We start from the raw sequence: 12,842 nt of genomic DNA, 5'->3' as shown, positions 1-12,842 counted from the left end.
TAGCAAGTATTGGGAATTTATAGAGTTATTTTACTACTATTACTTATGCAAATTTTTTTTTATTGAATTATGGTAATTCTATTGTAAACATAGTTTCATCAGGGTGGCAAATACCCTGTAAATATTGTGCCAGCCCAAAACGATATTTACTTAAATTATCTTTCCTAATTCCTAGAGTTTTTTTATAATATGCACAAATAGTTTATATTATTTGTAATTTCAGCGTAAAGATATGTTTTATATTGTTCATTTCCTTAACGACAATACTGTGGAGTATGTTCCAAAGGAATGGCTTAATGGAAATAGCGAGTGTATGTGGCCAAAATGTAGCATGACTTCATTAAAAGGAATGCGCCGGAAGAGACAGATTCCCAATAAAGATTGGGAAAGATACAAAATACGAATTTTATTATGGCACGTAAACACACACATATGTGTGTGTTTGTGTGTGTGTGTGCGTTTAAGTTATACCTGGTTTATTAATATTACTTTAATGCACAATCAACTCACATTTTTGTTACTTTGTACTACTTTGACTACTTTGTTACAGACTGTGAGGAAAGAGCATTAAAAAAGTTAAAAATATCTGAAGAAACAAGTGATCTTGCTTCAGAATATGAAGGTAATTCATGTCGTAGGAAAACAACATCAAAACGATTATCCCCTTCATTATTTGCTTCTCAAATTCATGGCAATATGTCTAGTGAAGATGATTCTGATTTCAACATGCCTACATCTCTTCAGCAGGCTGTCATTTCTGTAAGCTTATAAAGTGACTTTATTAAAAACAAGTTTTTTTCATTAACTTGCTTACGTTAATGAAAAAAATGTTAAATAATTATTTTAAATGTGGAAACGAAATTATTTATTTAAACATGGCTTACTCTTGTTGATTACAATCAACAAATTTTTATTTTCTTAAATTAGATAAAGTTGTACTAGATTTTAATAATTAGCATAAAATATTTTAGACATCAACACCAGGTAGCCAACCATTACTGCCAATACCACATCATGCTGTAAGTATTAAACATGTTGCTTGATAGCAATACTATAAGTTAAAATTTGTTAATGTTATTATTAGACATTTAAATTTGATATATGATTAGAATGTTTTTCGAGAGATGCAACACCAAGGAAAATCTAGTCAAAGCTTTGTGTCATTACTAAATGATCCTGATGAAATAAATTTACCTTCAGTAAGATTTTTGTAAATTTTATTTTAGTAATTATAAGTTTGCTGTTAAGTAGAATAATTATAATTGAAGATCATTAAATTTAAATATGCATAAATGTAATTAAACTAGAATTTTTTTTTAAATTGTTTCTGTTGATATACTAATAATATATTTTAAATATATTTTGTTGAGTTATATCAGGAGTTCTTGCCAATCCCATACACCAAAAATTCCACTAACACCTTTACACCAATCACACAGTCAATTGAATACCGATTGTCCTCCATTGAAAATTTACTTAAAGGTGAAAAATCTTTTAAAGTACATATATTAACTTGTCTATCTTTTAAATACTTATAACAGTTCAATTTGATTAGATTTAGTAAAAATGAAATGTCTGCGACAAAAGAGATTAAACATTTGATAGAGCGTATGCCAATTGGTCATACTGAAGAAAGTTTATTTACGAAATCAAGCAGCATAGAAGAGTTAGATGCTGTTTTGTTGCAATGCCAGGATGAAGAAATGGCCTCACTTTTTGCAAGTTTTACTTAAATATTATTGAAAAACTTTTTAATAAAAACTCCGGTTGCATCCATTGAAAAATTAAAAATTCGAATATTTAACCTTTTTTTATATAATACAATTTTTTATATAATTTGAATTCATATATAAATTTTATTTTTTAGTAATCACTTATATATATTTATGTATGTGTTTATACACCTTTGTGTACTTTTAAATTGTTTACTTTCTTTTTCTGAATGTAGGTTAACTGGCTAGGAACAGCAGGTGGAAAGTATATATCTGATATGGTACGAAACATTTTGAATGTTTTCATGACTGATGAGTTACAGATGAGTTGTTGTCGTTCTGGGAAACGCTCAAACAAATATTCAATTGAGGCTTTTGTAAAGTTTATTGCAAGTAAGCAAAGTAGCTATTCCGTTAGAGTTAACCGTTTGTCAAGTACAAGTACTTATTGATAAAGTTGACATTAACCCTTAATAAATTAATTAATTTTTTGTATAATCGAAATAATAATAATAATAAACTGATTTTAGTTGCTGTTCGAAGGCATTGCAAAAATGCTACAGACAAAGATGTCAATGAAGCCATCACCGCTTCACAGCATAACTCAGCAGATCGTGGTTGTAGACGTATGCATCGAGAGAAGAATGAATAAATAAATTTAATAAAAAGTTATGGTAAATAAATAGAATGTTTGTAAATAAATTTATAACAAAAAGCAAGAAGCATATTATTTTTCATATATATATATATATATATATATATATATATATATATATATATATATATATATATATATATATATATATATATATATATATATATATATATATATATATATATATATATATATATATATATATATATATATATATATATATATATATATATATATATATATATATATATATATATATCAGATTTCATGTAAAAAGTTAGTGTACTTTCGTTCTGAAAGTGGTTTTGAGCGATATAAGTATTATTGCCACACGTGGGCCACTCCAACGCCATTCCATAATGAGGAGTGGTAAATATATGGCTAATATATACTTCCCACACGTGAGCCAGATGAACCTTTGCGCACAAATGAAGTGTGGCTTTCGTTCTTATTTAGTGTGGTTTTAGTGCTATAAGCATTAAACCCACATATGGCCCGCACTAAAGCCATCCCATAAAGAAGTGTGGTAATGATATGGCTAGCAAATGCTTCCCACGCGTGAGCCATTTAAACTTTTGCGCACAAATTAAGCGTGGCATTTGTTCTTATTTAGTGTGGTTTTAGTGCTATAAACATTAAAGCCACATATGGGACGCATCAGCGCCATCCCATAAAGGAGAATGGAAAATATATGGTTAACATGCAACTGCCATATATGGCCCACGTTAAATTTTCTTGTCGGGAAGACTTCCTTCTCCAGGTCATCTGTTTTAGTCGTAAATTGGTATATTGTCTGCTTTTTTCTGATCAGAGTCTTCCAAAACCTTACTCGATTTGACATTGTAATATGCTGTTCCTGTAACAACTTAATTGATGTTGCTAGAGATTTAAACCAGTCATGGTGCTGTCTTGTTGATGTTGTATGATTTCCCTGGCCTAGACTAGGCCAGTTTGATAGCAAAACGATTGGATCATCCATTGAATATCACTCAATTTTAGGAAGGAGCGCTACTACCCTAAAACAGTAGATTACCTCCAAGTTGAGAATTATTTAGTTTAATTAGTTATCTTATTACAAAGAGACTACGAAGTTTCAGTATGTGTTTTTTGCAGTAGTCAATATATATATATATACTAGCATGAAGTCACCCGGCGTTGCCCGGGCCAATATTTAAACTGGCTTACCTGATATCTCTACACAAAAATGGGCCCCCTCACCCTCAAACTTAGGGGGGCCTATTTTTGGGCCCCCTGACCCGGGGTTGGGGTACGGGGTCAAAACCCCGCTAAGAACCTTCTCCTCCTCGAGGACTACCCCCATGCCAAATTTCATCGAGATCGGTCCGGCGGTTAGGATTTCATTAGAGAACAAACAAACACACACACAAACACACATTGCCCTTTATATATATAGCTGGAGTTACCCGGCGTTGCCCGGGCCAATATTTAAACTGGCTTACCTGATATCTGTACACAAAAATCGGCCCAAAAATCGGCTTAAAAAATCGGCCTCCCCTGACCCCGGGGTCAGGAGGCTCATTTTTAGCCCCCTTGACCCCGGGGGACGGGGTACAGGGTCAAAACCCAGCTAAAACCTTCTCCCCCTCAGGACTACCCCCATGCCAAATTTCATTGAGATGGTCCGGCGGTTTGGATTTCTATAGAGAACAAACACACACACACACATTGCCCTTTATATATATAGAAGATATATATATATATATATATATATATATATATATATATATATATATATATATATATATATATATATATATATATGTACATATGTATATGCATACATTTCTATGTATATGTATATGCATACATTTCTATGAAATATGTATATCCATACATTTCTATGAAAATATCTGTATATATAATAATAATAATATATACGTATATATATATGTATATATATATATATATATTCCTCTGTATGTATTAAGAATGGTGAAACATAAAGTAGAAGATAAAAGTTAGATAAGTGTTTTTTACTAGTTTATATATATATATATATATATATATATATATATATATATATATATGTATATATATATATATATATATATATATATATATATATATATATATATATATATATATATATATGTATATATAAATTTTTAATAATGTAAATAAATTTATATATATATATATATATATATATATATATATATATATATATATATATATATATATATGTATATATAAATTTTTAATAATGTAAATAAATTTATATATATATATATATATATATATATATAAATATATTATTATTAAACTAAATATCTATATTTATATATATTATAAGTATATATGCATATATTTATATATATATATATATATATATATATATATATATATATATATATATATATATATATATATATATATATATATATATATATATATATATATATATATATATATATATATATATATATATATATATATATATATATATATATATATATATATATATACATTAATATAGATAGTAGTATTAGTAATGTATATTTGTTACAACAAAAGTAAAAATAATTGACAAAATACAAATCATAGATTGTCAAATTACAGTTAGTTTTTGTGAAGCTCAAATTTCAACTTTCACTAAGGAAAGCTGCGACCTGTAGTAACAATAAAGCTTATCGAGTCTTGCTTTAAAACTGTAGGCAGTTGGAAAACTGATTACTTTATCTGGTAACATTCTCCATCCGTTTGGCAAGGCGATTGTTAAAAAAGTGGAAACTTCAAAATAATTGCGGTACTTTTCACGGTGTAGTCTTTCTCTGTGATTTGCTCTTGGTGGAATTGTGATGAGGGAAAAGTGCCAGTTGACTATGTCGATGTTATTAATAATTTTATATTTTTGAATTAGGTCACCTTGTTTACGACGTTCAACAAGAGAAGATATGTAGTCTATCTTTTTCAGTTTGTCTGGTATTTTTGTGGCTCCGCGTTGTATTAATTCAATAGTTTGTTCATCCTTTACCAAATGAGGGTTCCAAGTCAAAATTGTAAACTTAAGTATAGAACGGATGTAGGTGGAATAGAGTTGTTTCCATAAATAAGCTTTACGAGATTGGAAAGTGTTTTTTAGGATGCCTTGCATTTAATTTGCTATACAAGAAGGGTACTTATGGGTTGGGTTTCTACTTTAAGATCATTGGTAGTTTGAATTTCAAAGTCACGCTTGTTTTGGCCAACGTGCATGACCTTGCTTTTCTTTGCGTTTAGCTCCATGAGCCAAGATTTAGTCCAATGAACAGTTTTGTCAATATCTGATTGGAGTTGAAGTTGAACAGCAAGTGAGTTGACAATACTTAGGATTTTAGTGTCATCAGCGTAGATTTTACAACTGTTTTCTTTGCTTATTCCATCCGGCAGATCATTGACGAAAATGACAAATAAAGTTGGACCCAAGACTAATCATTGCGGAACTCCACTTGTCATAGGTAACCATTTTATTGAGTGTCGCCAAGGATGACTCTTTAAGACCTGTTGAGTAGAAAAGCTTTTATCCAATTGAGAAGATTGCCTTCAATTCCATACATTTTGAATTTCCATAGCATTCGTTGATGTGGGACTTTGTCAAAAGCTTTAGCAAAATCCAGACATGATGTCAACTGGTAGCTTTCTGGCTATATTTCCAGTCAAGAAGTCCATTGTTTCAAGGAGATTTGTAATGCAGGTTTTTTTCTCTAAAAATCCAAGTTGTCTATTTGATAAAAGGTTGTTTGATTGCAGATGCTGCATGATTGCCTTTTTAACTAATTTCTCCATTATTTTACACGGTATCGAGGTGAAAGATATTGGTCTGTAATTTGATGGGTCGATTCTGGAGCCCTTTTGAAATAAAAGTGTTACATTTGCTTTGGATCATAAGCTTGAGATTTCACCATTGTCAAATGACTTTTGAAAGATGAGAGTAAGTGGAGAAGACATTGAGGTAGAATAAAAGCGTAAAACGTGAGGACTGGCATTATCTACACCAAGTGATTTAGACATATCTAGTGCTGAGAGTTCCATTAGAGTGACCAAAGTATTGAAAGATATGCTTTGAGGATTGTGTTAGTTCTTCAATCAAAACGGGGAAGATTGTCATTGGATGGCTCATGCTGAAAACTGATTGAAATTGATTGTTAAGTGAGTTGGTTACTGTAATTTTGTCAGAGCTAATGATCTCACTGGAACTGGCGATTCGCATAGATAAGATCTGATTTATTTCAGAGCGTTTATATTTATTTATGTATGAAAACAGACTTTTAGGGTTACGCTTATCATTGGCAAGAGCAATTTCGAAGGATTTCAGAGAAGAAAGACTTAACTTTTTAACAAACTTTCCAGTTTCTCTATTTTCACCAATCAGGGATGCAATTTTCCATTTTGAACTGATGTTACGAGCCCAGAGCAATATTTTGAGACGAATAAGAGATAATAGTTCTTTTGTCATCCATGATTGTTTTTTGGGGATGGTTTGTTCAGCATACGAGGGATGAATTGAAGACAACATTCATTATATTTGTTGAGCCAAAGTTGGTAACATTGTTATACGTTTAAGTCTTTAAAAATAGATGACCAGTCAACCTTATTGAATTCTTTGTTGATTTTTTTGTAGTCACCAAGCTTGTATATAAATTTAGAGCTGTTGAAATGTGATAACTTTAAGCTGGCAGCCAGTTTGTAATCCAGGTTATAGAGCAATGATAATGATCAGACAAACTGAGTGGAGGACCAATGTTGATTTCGCTAGCATGATATGGAGAGTCACATATGATGAGATCAAGAGTGTCATAGGGCCATTAGCAGGTTTGAAAGTAGGGACAGTGACGATTTGGTGAAGATGACAATCTTGAAAAATAGAGAGAAATGAGGAACTGAGATCAATTTTACTAAAAGGAAAAGACTGAATTGGAAGTCCAAGTAATCTCTAAAAAATTAAAGTCACCGGCAATGAGAAATGGGTTCCTCTCTACGATTGATGTTGACTGTTTTGGATGTGTCAATGCATTTGATTTTTTCGCTGCAGATGACAAATCAAAGGGGTTTGTCAAGTAAATCTTTTGTCAATAATTCTGCATTTTCTGTAGCAGGCTTTTTGTTTAAGATGTTGAATGTTTCTTGTTCGAGTGGTGTACGATCTGGATGAATGTAGACAGATTTTAATTTGTCTATTAAGGTAAGTTGCTTTGCATTAGATAAGAGATCATTACGGTGCTCATTCGAGTCAAACACAATGGTGATCAATTTATTTGGTTCAGCTGCTATTCTAGTTAAACTGGTGGTATTGTTACTTTTTTTTTGTGAAATGCGCAATAACTTTAAAAGCAACATTATAGTTAAGTTTTTTCGAGCATACTTTGAACTGAAACTAGACTCGGTTTATTGTCAGAGGATTTTAGAAGACAAGCAACTATAGCTCTTTTTAATTTCATCATTACAAATTTGGAATTTTCGTTCACTGCTGTAATAATTACATTATTAGCGTCTGAACCGATATATATATACATATAGGTATATATATATATATATATATATATATATATATATATATATATATATATATATATATATATATATATATATATTAATATATATATATATATATATATATATATATTAATATATATATATATATATATATATATATATATATATATATATATATATATATATATATATATATATATATATATATATATATATATATATATATATATATATATTTATATATATATATTTATTCAGGAGAAAAAACACAATAACCTTTTGTTTGATTCCGCGTTTACAAGTCCTTGTTTATTACCGTAACTTACATTAGTAAAAAAAAGGTTTACATCCTGATTTAATTTACTAGTATCAAGGGTGTTAACCTTCTTAACAGAAATATTTGCTTTTTAGTAGTAAAATGGCTTGAAATTGGTCAAGGAGTCTTTTTGATCTGAACATAGCATTGCGTATCTGATGCGGAATATTACCATCACCTCTTCTACAAGAGTTGGATTTTTGAAGAAGAAAAGAAAATTCAAAAAAAGGAACTTAATTGTCTTTAAACAAATGAGAATGGAAGCATCAATTATCAAAATAATAAATACTGTTTTGATGTTTGGTCAGATTTGTTTAAAAAGCGAATTAGCTACTTTTCAAGAAAAAATGTCATCTTCTGCTAAAGTTGCTAAAAGAAAAACAACTAGAAAAAGAGAATTAAAATAATTTATTCAAAAGTGGTCATACTGTGTCATTTAACTTTGAGGAGGTTAGTAACGTACTACTTAATGTTTTGACTATTTTAAAAGTGCCTCGCGATGATGTAAAAGTTAAAAGCAAACCTAAAAAGAAGAATATATCTCTTTCTACTCATATTTCTAATGGGATCACCAATCAATTAAAAGATGTATGTTTGCGTCCCCCGTTGTGGTGAATTCGATAGGATTATAAAAAATATGTTCAATTGCTTTGATAATGCAAGAGAATGAAAAGTAGTTCTTGTTTCACAAAAATTTATGTCACACCAGACCAAACCGTGAATAATAAGATGGCTCTAACTGAACTTTATGCTGAATGTAGAATGTGAATATGTAGAATTAGAAATAACGCTCTTCCAAACTCACTTAAAGGTTATCAAGTGAGGGAACTTAATTGGGAACTTAGAGATGGAAAAAAAGGTTTCTGGTCTGTGCAATCTGGCTCAGCTCTATGGATTTAAATGAAAAGAATGAAACACCAAATAAAAATGCTTATAGTCCTCTTAATCTATCGTCTAATTTTTATCTGAACTCAAATGACTTTATTTAATCCAACGTCTTTAGAAAATAAGTGGGATGATTTAAAAGCTAGAAATGCATCAATGCAATTACAGAAACGTGGTTCACTTCTACATCTTTAACAATTTTCTACATCTAGAAAATTACATTGAGTACCTTTGAAATAGGGCAATTCGTGAAGGTGGCGTGGCCATACATGTTAGAAAATGTATACTTTTATTTGAATGCGAGTTTAGTCATGAACAAATAGTTGAGCAAATATGGTATCCAATTTCAATTGGAAATGATTTTTTGTTATTTGGATGTATTTATCGTCATCCGTTTCTTATTCTGAAAATGAGTCTAATATACAAATTAATATTTCAATTAAATGTGTGAAAGCTCTGATTTATTGTGGGAAATCTCCAAGTGTTCAACTTGTTGGTGATTTTAATGATAGTGATATACGGTGGAGTGATTTGGGTGGCCAATTTAAAAGTGGAAAACAGTCTAGTCAACTTGTTTTAGTTACTATCAATGATTGTTTTCTATCACAGTTTTTACTGAACCAACTTTTATCATAATATAATTCGCTTTACCTAGTGCTCTCAGATGACACTGATGGTGTTTATAATGTAACAATCGGTCCTCAACTTGGATGTTCTCTGAAAAAATGTTTTTACAATTCGCTACTACGGAATTACAGACTTAAATATTAGACTAAAACTTCCAGACTACGCAAAGTAACTTATATCTATAGCAAAGGTGACTATAATGCAATGAATGAGGGCCTAAAAGCAATCGAATGGCCAAACTTTTTTTTGAAGAAAATCAGCTGACCTGGCCAAAGCTTTGAATTATTTAAAGACGCATACATTTTTATGATCAAACAGCACTTTCCTAAGTTTAATGTATCGTTTAGTTTGAAGAAAAGTGATTCAAAATGATTTTATTTTTCTATTAAAGCTGCATAAGAAAACTTTTGACTATTTATGAAGTTACGTTGTGCTTCTAGTAAATTTAAACACAGTGTTCAAGTCTTGTACTATAAACAAAATCGTCTGGTCAAAAATTTTGTGGTTGATACGGTATTAAAGTTTGAGAGTGAAAAACTCTTTCCTTGTAAGTCTTGCCCGCAAAATTCAACTCGTATGTAAAAATGCCAAAAGTCTTGTAAAAGTGACATTTGATCTCTCTTTGACAATAATAAAACACATAGCTAGATAATAGAACCCTATCTCAATATGTTAAGTAACCATTTTGTAGACAATGAAATTAGTCGTGACTAAAATAATAAATGCGTAGAATACTTACGCCACGGCATGGTCGCTAAAATAAAAATTTGAAATGTGGGTGCTAAATTTGGTCAATGAAGCCAATGCTAATGTGGTTTTTCATTACTTTTGTAATCATCGAAGTTACGTATGTAATGTGGTTTTTCATTACTTTTGTAATACATCGAAGTTTTTTCAATGGAGATGTACCGGACACTCGTAGCTTTCTTAACATAGAAGTAGTATAAATTGCAGCTATTATTGAGCTACAAGCTCAATGCAAAAATCATATTGATAGCAGTTTTTTGTTGAATAAACAACCATTTTATTTAAACATTTGTTTTTGACTTTTTGAGGGATTGTTATTAATTGCTTGATATAGCAAACTGTTTCACCTTTTTTTTTGCAGTCCACAATAATATATTTCTTGCTAAACAGGTCAGTTCCAACGTAAGTTAATTTTAATTGAAATACCACGGACTAGTTATTTCAAATTATGAATTTAATATTGTAAATCAATGTATTAGGAGTTCTTTTATTGAGCAATTACACCTCCCTGTTATCATTCTTAATAGCATAGATGAATTAGATTGAAAATTTATGACGAAACATCAACATCTAAACTGAAATACATAAATAAATAATACCATAAAAAATATTAGAATTTTTGCCTTTGAATACATTTAATAGATGGTCTCATACAACAATGTATTGAATGTATCCAAAGTTTTTTGCTCTTAGTAAGAACATCGTCATTATAGTTCCGGAACATATATGGAAAAATTGTCTAACTTTGTACATCTTTTTTTATTAGCCATTGCAACCAACTATTTGATTTTCTATAATTTTGTAAATACATAAGTAGTTCCTTCTTTTTAGAGAAGTAGGGGAGATAGCCTAAACAAAAAGTCACTAAACGAAATGTCAATTTAAAGGAGTTGCTGTTGTTTTTAGTTCTTATTTGTTAATTTTTATTAAAAAAATAAAATATTTTAAAATTCTAACGTTTTAGAGATTTTTTTCATCAAAAGTAATTTTTTCTAAATAAATACACATTAATTTTCAATTGAATTTTAAAAATAGATTTTGGTAAATTAAAGTTTTCAATTAAAGTTTAGTCAGAATATGTTATAATTCAGAACAGAAAATAAAAATTTAATTATCTAGCTTTTTAATTATGGTTTACCAAACCGCGCGCCAAATTACTCAAACAAACAGGTGTTTTGTACTGAAAAAACCAGTTATTTAATTACCTAACTTATTATTTCACCACAACGAAATGTGCATTTTATATTAGTATACGTTACAAACGTGTTATTTTAAAATTGAATTTTGCAATAACGCTATAATTATAAATTTATTAATTTCGATTTTTGTTGGAATGCACTCTTACGCAATTGTAGTTGTGAAATGTCACGCACTAAAAAGTATATATAAAGCTTTAAATGTGCGATTTCATTAGTCACACAGTGGTGGAACAAAAGTTCTAGTTTTTGCCTCATCAGATCTGTAATGGTGACGAAACGGAGATAAAAACATTTTAAGTGTCCTAACACAAACGTGCTAAAATGGTTGAACACAAAGTATCTGCCAGTGTAACTTATTCTTTATAGTTATTCTTTTATAAACATTCTGTAAATACATTTCAAGAACACTTCATCATTGACATTTTGAGGTACTTTTTAACAAGTAGCTTATGTTGGTTTCAACCCGACAAGTGAAAAGATTATTTTTTTTTTCAATATCAGGTATAGTGTCTTGCATTTATTTATTTTCTGTGTTTTTAAACAGCATTAATATAAGGTATTGAATTATTTTCATTATCCTATTTATATTTTTAATCAAAAAGATCACAAAGTTAGACAATTTAGTTTTTTTTGTGAAGGGTATATAATGTTTATCGATACTTTTAAGGTTACAAAATTGGATTTTTTCATCCAATTCTTATCCACATTTACACCAGCAACAATGTTTAACAAGATCAGTTCCCTGCAAATTTTAACTCAAAATTGTTTCCTAGAGCTAGAACAATAAAGGCAACTAACAGCGGAAAGAGGAAAATTGCCGCCGGTATTTTAACATATACTTTAGAAAATCTCTAGGTGTTAGACGAAAGCAAATCCAAGAAGCAGAAAATGAAAGATACCTGTTTTCGAAACGAAATTTCCTGGCGGCAAATAAAGAACTAGACAATAACAATGCCGCGAACTTGTTTTACCTTTTAGCTTTTTTTTATCGTTTATTGAATGTTTTTTGAGTAACAAATGAGCTTTTAATTTCTTTAAAAATATTTTCAAAATCGTTTTGGATCTTAAACTTATCATTTTTTTACCTGTTTTATAAAGAGTTGGTTCTTCAAATAATCTACTGTACCAATAACCAGTGATTAATTCAATATTTTTACGGTGTGAACTTGTTCGATATATATTTGGTTATTTCAGTAGTTATTGTTGTA

At 29.6% G+C, this 12,842-nt stretch overlaps 1 protein-coding gene across 1 annotated transcript; it reads left to right on the top strand.

The window, feature by feature from the left end:
- Positions 1-443: 443 nt before the first annotated feature.
- On the top strand, positions 444-1,538 carry LOC136091027 (uncharacterized). The gene is made up of 4 exons (XM_065818011.1): positions 444-759; positions 972-1,019; positions 1,110-1,199; positions 1,380-1,538. The coding sequence occupies exons 1-4, from the start codon at positions 697-699 to the stop codon at positions 1,536-1,538; spliced, it is 360 nt and encodes a 119-aa protein (XP_065674083.1). The 5' UTR covers positions 444-696.
- Positions 1,539-12,842: the final 11,304 nt, after the last annotated feature.

Source organism: Hydra vulgaris, chromosome 14 (assembly GCF_038396675.1).
Source record: "Hydra vulgaris chromosome 14, alternate assembly HydraT2T_AEP".
NCBI lineage: Eukaryota > Metazoa > Cnidaria > Hydrozoa > Anthoathecata > Hydridae > Hydra > Hydra vulgaris.
Note: the sequence above shows the minus strand (reverse complement) of the source record. Positions and strands in the feature narration are given on the sequence as shown.

What these genes read in the sequence shown, in the direction of transcription:
- LOC136091027 (XM_065818011.1), top strand. Translation starts at nt 697, where the DNA reads ATGTCTAGTGAAGATGATTCTGATTTCAACATGCCTACATCTCTTCAG. An exon ending in TGCCAATACCACATCATGCT is followed by an intron (nt 1,020 to 1,109) that starts GTAAGTATTAAA and finishes ATATATGATTAG; the next exon opens with AATGTTTTTCGAGAGATGCA. An exon ending in ATGAAATAAATTTACCTTCA is followed by an intron (nt 1,200 to 1,379) that starts GTAAGATTTTTG and finishes GAGTTATATCAG; the next exon opens with GAGTTCTTGCCAATCCCATA.